Consider the following 8,930-nt stretch of genomic DNA (forward strand, 5'->3'; position numbering starts at 1 on the left):
CCTAGTTCATGGAACGCAATCCGTCCATGATTGAGGTTTAGGATTAAATGTACATGGTTGAAATACGATGCTTAAATGCTCTAATATGAACGCTAACTTGAGCGTTTAATTGCGATTAACAACTGGATACATGGGAAACGTCAACATTTTGTACAGTTGAGAAGCGCATCCGAAGTAGCACTCATCCCGGTCACTAGGCGGCGCCATCCGTCCGTCCAGCCTTGCGGCGCACGAGCTCCACCGGAAGCGGCGGAGCACCGGCGCGGAATCGAAATCCTCCTCGGCGCAGTCCGCCGTGTGTGCTGCCGCTCACTTGCGCACTTTGTCGTACATTTTGCGCTTGCTGTAGCGCGTACGTCCGTGTGTTAAATCGAAGCGCTGCTTTTTACGCCGAAGCGCGGGCGTCTTGCGGCGGCTGGCGAGCGAGCCGAGGCCGCGTGGATAATCGGGCCTCCACGCGGCGCGATTCTGTTGGCCTTCGGCTCGGTGTTAGCTGTCTTGTTCAGATGGCCTCCCGCCTTAAATGACTGGAGTTGTGCGGAGACGGTGAACCCGGGTGAAATGTCGGGCTTTAACTTTGCAGGCGCGAACGCCGGGACGGGCTTCTCCTTCGGGGGCGCAGCCAGGTGAGAGGTCCGGACCGAATGTCTGAGCATCCGTGTCTTTTAGCCTGGACGAATATCAGTTGTTGGTGCGCGATGACCGGTGTGAACGTTGCCTTGAAACGGTTCAGACAATTTCCCCACAATTTTTTTTTTAACTTCCTTTCCCATTTTTTCTGTTTAACAGTTTTTCTTTTTATCACGGTGTGAAATGCCAGAATTGCGTCTTGTTTGCTAAAAACATAAGTGATTTTTTTTTTTTTATTTTGTGAAATCTGCTGAAGTGCACCCGTTGCAGGATCCTGAAAGGTTCTGGTCTCTCTTTGCAGCGGCACCCCTGCAGCTGGGACTGGTGGGTTCACTTTAGGTGGTCTGGGTGGATCTACCGCTGCTGCTCCACCTGCCACCACTGCCTCATCGCTTGGTCTCGGAAGCAGCTTCTTCAGCGCAAAACCTGCCACTGGATTCTCTTTTGGTGCACCTGGTTTAGGTACAGACACTAACCCAGCTCGTGTAACAAGTTCTGCTAAATCTTCAAAACCAGAAGTTTTTAGATCTTTGCTAGTGCCATTCGCCAGCAATATAATGTAATTGCATTTTTAATGTACAAATAATAAGTTTTAATAGAATAGAGTCTTAGTCATGTTTCTGGACATTACTTTTAAAGCACATCATATTCTAATGGCATCTTTATCTCTTTCTAGGTACTTCTGTTTCCACTGGACTGACACTAGGTAAAAGATCATATGAATTCTAATGTCTTAACTTGATTAAAACTTGATTCTTTAACCAATTCATATTTTCTGATATTTGTGTCACTAGGTACTTCAGCAGCCCCCACCGCTGCATCCACAGGCTTCAGTCTGGGTTTTGGCAAACCTGCTGCCTCAGCTACGCCTTTCTCCCTTACAACCACATCAGCGCCAGCAGCCACGGGCCTGACGCTCGGCTCAGTGCTGACGTCCACCGCCCCGCAGACGGGCTCGACTGGGTTCTCCCTTAACCTGGGAGGCACTGCCACCACCTCCTCTGCTGCCGCCACTGGCCTTACGCTTGGCTCCAGCCTTTTCCCCAGCACAGTCTCAACTGGTCAGCTGCATGGCTTTTTTTATTTGTTTTTAATAATTATGGCTTGTTCTTTTGGCTTTGCACAAAAAGGGCTGTCAGTCTCACTTTCATATTGTTCTTCAGTACAGTATTTACAGGAAAAAAAACTTGTTTTGTGTGTGTTCAGGTTTAGGGCAGTCCACATTAGGAGGAGGTTTGACCCTGGGGAGTCTGGTTTCCTCTACCACAGCGTCCACAGCAGCAGCCATCCCAGCCGCCAGTATCGGCTTGGGTGGGATTGATTTCAGCGCCTCCTCGGAGAAGAAGAATGACAAGTCTTCTGGTGTCAGCCCCCAGTGAGTCACGCAGAATGCAGTGATGGTCACCTGAGGACCTTGCTCGTAAACTTTGAGTCACAATGCAACCTTTTCCCATCATTCATTAAAAATGGCCATTCTTCCCTGTTTCCTTAGGGACAGTAAAGCCCTGAAAGATGAAAATCTGCCTCCGGTCATCTGTCAGGATGTAGAGAATTTCCAGTAAATATGCTTCCCGTATTTCCCATTTACTCAATGGGAATCTCCAGCCACCAGAGCCAGGGCTTTATTGCTTTTTCCTCCCACAGGAAGTTTGTGAAAGAGCAGAAGCAGGTACAGGAGGAGATCAGCCGTATGTCTTCTAAAGCCATGCTGAAGGTGCAGGATGATATCAAGAGCCTGAAGCAACTGCTCTCTGTCAGCGCCAGTGGGCTACAGAGAAATGCCCTGTCTATAGACAAGCTGAAAATGGAGACGGCACAGGTACAGGCCCACAGGTTGTCTCACCGACATGTCTGTTGTTTAAAGTGGACTGTGAAGTGCCACACCCAATCTCCACAGGGTAGAGTGTTCTGTTCATGGTTATCTAGCCCTTCAGATGGGTCTTCAAACTGAACATTTTCAGATAGTACCAATAAACAACTAAGACGTTCCAACACCAGACACAGATTTAATGTTATTTCTAGTGTATATTCAGTCGCCCATCAACCAGAAAACCTCAGTCACGGGTTGAAACCCAACTTATTACTATTGTTAAGCAAAACACTTAACACTCTGCGTCTCCGGGGGGGACTGTCCCTGTAAATACTGATTGCAAGTGGCTCTGGGTAAGGGTGTCTGATAAATGTAAATGTGTATTTGTATGACTGGCAGGAGTTGAAAAATGCAGACATTGCATTGCGCACCCAGAAGACTCCACCTGGGCTCCAGCATGAGAACACAGTTCCCTCTGAGTGAGTAGCGGCCAAGACCAGATATATCAAGCAGCAAATCGACCTTTCCCCCAATTTTTTTTTTTTTTTTTTAAGCTAAATCGTGCCATTTTATATTGTCATTTAATTTACACACTCCAGACTCCTTCACACTCCTCTATTTAATTTGATTTGTGTCATTGCATTGTCCCATGCATGTGTGTTCAGTCACTTCCCACTATTGATTTTCTTCCTTTTTGCTGTGTGCCAAGTGCTCTGCTCTCTCTTTCTGCAGCTATTTCCGAGCTCTGGTGGAGCAGTTTGAGGTGCAACTACAGCAGTATCGTCAGCAGATCGAAGAGCTGGAGAACCACCTGACCACCCAGAGCAGTGGATCACACATCACACCACAAGGTGCTGTGCTGTAATATCTCTTACTGTAGTGTTTCTGCTTAGCTCATTTTCTCAGTTTTGTGACTTCTTTTAAAAATGAAGGCACATATTTAAGTTTTTCTTTGTCTTGATTATTTGGCACAGACCTGTCCCTGGCCATGCAGAAGTTGTATCAGACGTTTGTGGCTCTTGCCGCGCAGTTGCAGTCAGTTCATGAAAATGTCAAGGTGAGCTCCCCCTTCAGAGTGAAGCCTCTCTATGTTGTTTATAGCTGAAGCTGAGGAATCATTCGCTTTTTTCCCTTTTGTTTTTGTTCCAGATCCTCAAACATCAGTACCTGAACTACAGGAGGGCCTACTTGGAAGACTCCACGGACATCTTTGAGTCCAAACGCATAACCAACAAGAAGTATCAGCCTGCCCCACGTGTGACCACGGGCCCCGCTCCCTTCAGCAGTGTCCCGAATGCAGCGGCGGTTGCCATGGCTGCCACTCTCACGCAGCAGCAGCAGCCCGCTCCAGGTCTGACCACCTTAAAGTTCTAGACATCTTGACCTTAAGTCTGTGAGAGACAGTGAACAAATAGAGGTTGATATAAAGAGGTGGAGATAATTATTATTGAGCACAGACAGAAACAGCCTTGACTTATAAGTGTGGAATTGTTTTCCCCACCCTCTTCCCCCTATGAGGACTCTATCTTAGAGTTATGTTCTACCTTTCCCACCCACGGAACCTTTTTAAATGCTCACTTCCGACTTTTTGAGTCCTACACTCTGTCTCATCATACAAGTGGGGAGTTTAGGGCTTGGCAACCATTTCAGCCATTATAAAACAAACATTAATACAGACAGAGAATTTCATAATGGTGAACCTAAGCAAAAACTTGTTTTTATCAGTGACTGTTTAAGGGTGCTGCATATCGTAACTTAGAACATAATCGGTGTCTTAACTTGACATTACTATAGTGAAGTCCAGGGTACATAGTAGCGAAGCTACAGCACCACTACACTCAAGGCCCTCATGTGCCAACTGTCATACACTGCTCATTTACCAGCTCCTCCTCCCCTCTGTCCTGTAAATATTGTCTCATTTCCTGTAGAGTTGATCCGCTGTGTGCTTGATAGCATGTATCTTGATCCAGTTGTTTGGGGGGGGTTGAAGCAGAGTGCCATCCAATAGTCCAGTAGCAATAAGCTATGTGAAAGTAGTTGGATGAAGCACAAATAAGTCACTAATGAAGCCACAATCACATTTCAACCATCATCGTTGTAACTATGCAGTTCAGTGCCACTCACGACTAGAATGTAGCACCACAGACACAAAGCAATTTGCTTTTTTTTTTTTTTTTATTTAAAACATGGTCTTACAACACTTAAAGTGTTTGCTGTTTTTGATTACTATTTCCAAGGCATTTTAATGGGCCCTTGATAAGCCACAGGCCTGCTGGAGGGAGTGGTTATCTGGAATAACCAAGATTGATACCAAGATTTTAAGTGAGGTAGATACTGTGCTTGCTTTATATTGGGTATGGCTGTTTGGCACTTATTTAAAACCTTTTTTTTTTTTTTTGTCCTTAGTACGGCTGTATGATCATTCAACCAGTTGTCATTTAAAAAAAAACAATTAGATTTTTTTTAATCATCTACATAGCTTCATTAGTCTGCCTATGCATTTTTGGATTGACCCATGTAAGCTACTGATTGTTATTATGTGATAATGTTAGTCAGAGTACAGGTTTGTCTAGATGACTCATTTATGACTGTGTTTGAAATATTATTATTATTATTATTATGCATGTTTTGATGGATCTTTCTAGGCTGGAGTGTTTGACTAAGTCTAAACCATTCCTTTTACGTTACCATGGCAATGTTCATGGTTTCTATGGCGATCGTGTGGCAATAATGGCAGTTACGGCTGAGAAATGATTTATTTGGTGATGAAAACTATAGCAGCTACAGTGTTAACACTGAGACATTGAGGTCTTTTTCTTCTCAAACCACAGTATTTTTGCACTCTTGCATATCACACATTATATTAGCGTGGTTCTCACTTCTGCATATTTTTTATCGCTTCCATGTTATTGTTGATGTGATTGAGGCCAAATTTTAAGCATTGGTAATGAACTTGCCAAAAGGGCTTTCTAATAGATGGCGAACTGTGTATTTGGGTCTGGTAATTGAGTATGAGTTGTGCCTACGATCCCTTAAATACAGCTAATGAAGGTTTTAATCTTTGGGGTGCCATTATTTTATCCAACAACCTCATCTTTTCCCAGATGTAAATAACCTCCATATTTCCTGTCTTTTCCAGTGGTAGGGAGTTCTCACAAGACAGATCAGGAAATGTAATATTATTTAAGGGCTTCAGTATTTAATTCACTCAGCAGTTTGCAGTTGAGGGTTGAACATGCTGCTCGTAGTAACTTGGGAAGGTCGACATGTGCCAAAAAGCGGTGTTATGTAAAAAAAAAAAATCTTTTTTGATTGTCTTAATGACAAGCTGCTCTTCTGGACTATTGTCCAACATTTTATACTACAAGGGGCTCCTCTGCTCTAGAGGTTCTCTCCACTCACTCACTGGTGCTTTGAAGGCCTGTAATAATGTGTGATTGCTTTGATTTGCAGTCTGATCAGAATCCGATTTCTGAAGAGACTTTGCCCAAACTGCTAACTTGTACATGCTGGTTTAACCGTAGAAGGTACTGAATGGGTTTAAAACAAGTTTAAGTGCTTTAACACAGGGCGTGGCCTGGTCAGCCTCTCCATGGGGGTCATTCATCAAATTTACTTTACGTTATGCCTTTCTTATTGCCCTTTGATTCACATTTAGATTAATATTGGTGTTTGGGAGTGTGGAGTTAATGCAGAAATGTTTTAGAAGAAAAGGCCCATTCTCTAAGCTAATTTTTTGTGTGTTTCTTAGATTAGTGCGTTCCACTTTTGCTTGTTAATGCATATGGTTTGGTGTGCCTTTTAAAACTACACAGAAATATATATCAAATGTTTGACATGCGTTTTGGCACAAATTAACTCATTCACTCTAGATTTTGGAAACATGTACATGCAATAGTACATAGGAATTAATTAGTTTTGTCTTCAACTGTTTGTCATGTTTTATGTAAGTGACATGCTTTAATCGACAATAAATCCATTTATAAAGAAAAGCCCTTGTCTTTGTTTCTTTTTGACTGATAAATACCTTATTTATCTTCTAAATTGGATGAAGAGAACAGAGATGCAGAGATGATTTTTCTTGTGCTGCATCTCAACAAATTGTACAAAATAAACATTCAACTGTGACAAGCAGCTGAAAGGAAACGAGACAGGAGCATGCATGGGTTTCAATGGAAGACAGTGTATAAAATTCCCTTCGTTTTTTTTTGTTTTTTTTTTTACTGCCAAAGCCCTTTGAAATTTAGGTTAGTGGAAAAGGTAAGTCTAGTGTGGACTAGGATGAAGATCACTGCAGTTGGGTTTGCAAGAAGCCGTTGCGTCTGCCTAAGTAGCTTATTTTTACATTACTAAGTACTTCAATGTCGGTGTCCAGATTTCCTCCCCAACCCTGCTTGAAACAAGCCTAGTTGTGTACTGTTTTGGTGGTGACTGTTTGGTAGAGCACAGCTTCTTGAGAGTAAGTTCTCTGCTCTCTTTCTCTCTGTCCCAGGAACGCAGCCACCTCTGGGGTCCAGTTTTGGGACTCCCTTTGCCTCAGGCGTGGGGACTAGTTTGGGCTCTTCAAGCCTTGGAGGTATCTGCTGCACACTCATTGTTCTCTCAGCTGCTGCATGTGCTGTAAACTGTCAGGAGTGATTCGGGAGAGGTGTCACTTACATTAGAGGTATCCATACTGGTACACACCCTGGATTATTGTAGTCCTGTGAGGTTGTGTTGTATGTAGGCGAATTAGATTTTTCATCCGATGTTGCCCAGACCCATGGACCTCTCTGCATTTGCTCCTCTCCTCATTTTCTAGTGCATTATAACATATATCTTATCTTTATTGCCAGAGTGTGTGATTTTGACCCAGGGTGTCCTATTCTCTTGTCTCCTTCAGCATTTGGTAGTGGTGCTGGGTTTGGCAACGTGGCTGCTGGAGGCTCATCTTTCGGGTTCTCATCAAACAAGCCTTCAGGAGGGAGCTTGAGTGCAGGTGTGTCCTTGGTCGTGCCTTGTTAGACATGGTCTACTCTGACAGACTAAACCTAATTAAGTCCAACATGAGATGGTATATTAACAGTCTGGTGCAACTTTAATCAGACAAGCTACATTTCCACCTAAAGTATGCATGCAAAAATGTATATGCAAAAAATTCTACAATTTAAATTATTCTGTATTTTCTACACCGCTTTAACATTTCTGACATTTATCAGGCGCCCTTATCCAGAGTGACTTCTATTCAGTAGTTACTGGGACAGTCCCCTTCTAGCAACTCAGGGTTAAGTGTCTTGCTCAGGGAGATGCAATGGTAGTAACACTTTGGATAAAAGTGCCTGCTAAGTAAAGTAACACACATAGGCAGGTGTGTAACCCATTATGATGCTACCACCCAAAAGTACTCCTTTTATATCTGTTAAATTCTGAATTTCCCATTTGTATATTGAACCGTGTTACATTTTTAAAAAAATTTTTTGCCCCTCCAGGATTTGGTGGCTCCAGCACTTCAGGTTTCAACTTTAGCAACCCCGGCATCAATCCGTCTGCAGGGCTCACCTTCGGTGTGTCCAACACTCCAAACCCAGGCTTTGGTGCTAGTGGCCCTCTGCTGCAGCTCAAAAAACCACCTGCAGGCAACAAGAGGGGCAAGAGATAAAACAGCTAGGGGCAAAAGGGACTGAAGGGGGGTGTAGAATGTCAGTTTGTCTGAAATCTCTATTTTTTTATATTTGGAGTCGGTGTAAGGGTCATGTCACTTTTCTTTTGCATCCTTGTCTTGTGACTGCATATTTTGTGTGTCCTGGACTGAAAAGAGTGAGGGACTGAGGACCCCCCTCCCCTGAAGGGATTTGGACCTTGGGTTCTGAGCAAGTTTTAGAGCACACCGGTTTTGTTTCTCTGTGTATGTGAGTGTATATTTGCATTTTTGCCTGTGTGTGTACATGTCTTCCTGCCTGCCTGTGAGTGTGTGAGAGAAAATGTAGTCTATTTTGAGGTGTGACTGCTCTGTTTCAATCAGGAGACCTGGCCTGCCCGGCCTAGAGTAGGCAGGGGTTTCAGCTTCATCACATCTGTTGTCGTCGCCACATCGAATCTTACCAAACAGTGAAAAAGATCTTTTGTATGCCTACTCAGAATTTATGTGTAAACATGTATTTTTCAACTTGGAAGAGCAATTTAATAATAAAAGTGTAACGAACACCAAACTAGTTTTCAGAGTTTTGACTGATGCAGATATTCATTGCTTTATTAATTTAAGCCATTTATTTATTTCTAAAGCTGTACCAGTGTAATTTATAGTAAAATTTTATTTGAAATTCAGGCATTGAGATTATTGCAAATGCATAAACCATTTGTTCATTCAATTCTAAATTGATATATATATATTACACATACACACACACACTAGAGTAAAACTATAAAAACTATATTAGTTTGTTCTAGGCCTGTAATGAGTATTGCAAATGCATGAACCATTTGTTCACCTTTACAAATGTAACAAGGAAGT

General features: G+C 43.0%; 1 protein-coding gene across 2 annotated transcripts; it reads left to right on the top strand.

Annotated features, from left to right (window-relative positions):
• Positions 1-239: 239 nt before the first annotated feature.
• Positions 240-8,628, top strand: nup58 (nucleoporin 58). Of its 2 annotated transcripts, XM_028970794.1 has the most exons (14): positions 240-626; positions 932-1,092; positions 1,307-1,336; positions 1,425-1,691; positions 1,837-2,005; positions 2,123-2,188; positions 2,275-2,449; positions 2,840-2,919; positions 3,173-3,291; positions 3,415-3,497; positions 3,590-3,791; positions 6,933-7,016; positions 7,323-7,418; positions 7,909-8,628. In XM_028970794.1, the coding sequence occupies exons 1-14, from the start codon at positions 562-564 to the stop codon at positions 8,076-8,078; spliced, it is 1,767 nt and encodes a 588-aa protein (XP_028826627.1). In that variant the 5' UTR covers positions 240-561; the 3' UTR covers positions 8,079-8,628. The 2 variants fall into 2 exon arrangements, with proteins under 2 accessions (XP_028826627.1, XP_028826628.1); XM_028970795.1 differs by lacking the exon at positions 6,933-7,016.
• Positions 8,629-8,930: the final 302 nt, after the last annotated feature.

Source organism: Denticeps clupeoides, chromosome 2 (genome assembly GCF_900700375.1).
Source record: "Denticeps clupeoides chromosome 2, fDenClu1.1, whole genome shotgun sequence".
NCBI lineage: Eukaryota > Metazoa > Chordata > Actinopteri > Clupeiformes > Denticipitidae > Denticeps > Denticeps clupeoides.

Excerpts from the sequence above, each read along its gene's own strand:
- nup58 (XM_028970794.1), top strand. The coding sequence starts at position 562 with ATGTCGGGCTTTAACTTTGCAGGCGCGAACGCCGGGACGGGCTTCTCC. Across the intron at positions 1,093-1,306 it reads TTTTGGTGCACCTGGTTTAG|GTACTTCTGTTTCCACTGGA; the intron begins GTACAGACACTA and ends ATCTCTTTCTAG. Across the intron at positions 1,692-1,836 it reads CCCCAGCACAGTCTCAACTG|GTTTAGGGCAGTCCACATTA; the intron begins GTCAGCTGCATG and ends GTGTGTGTTCAG.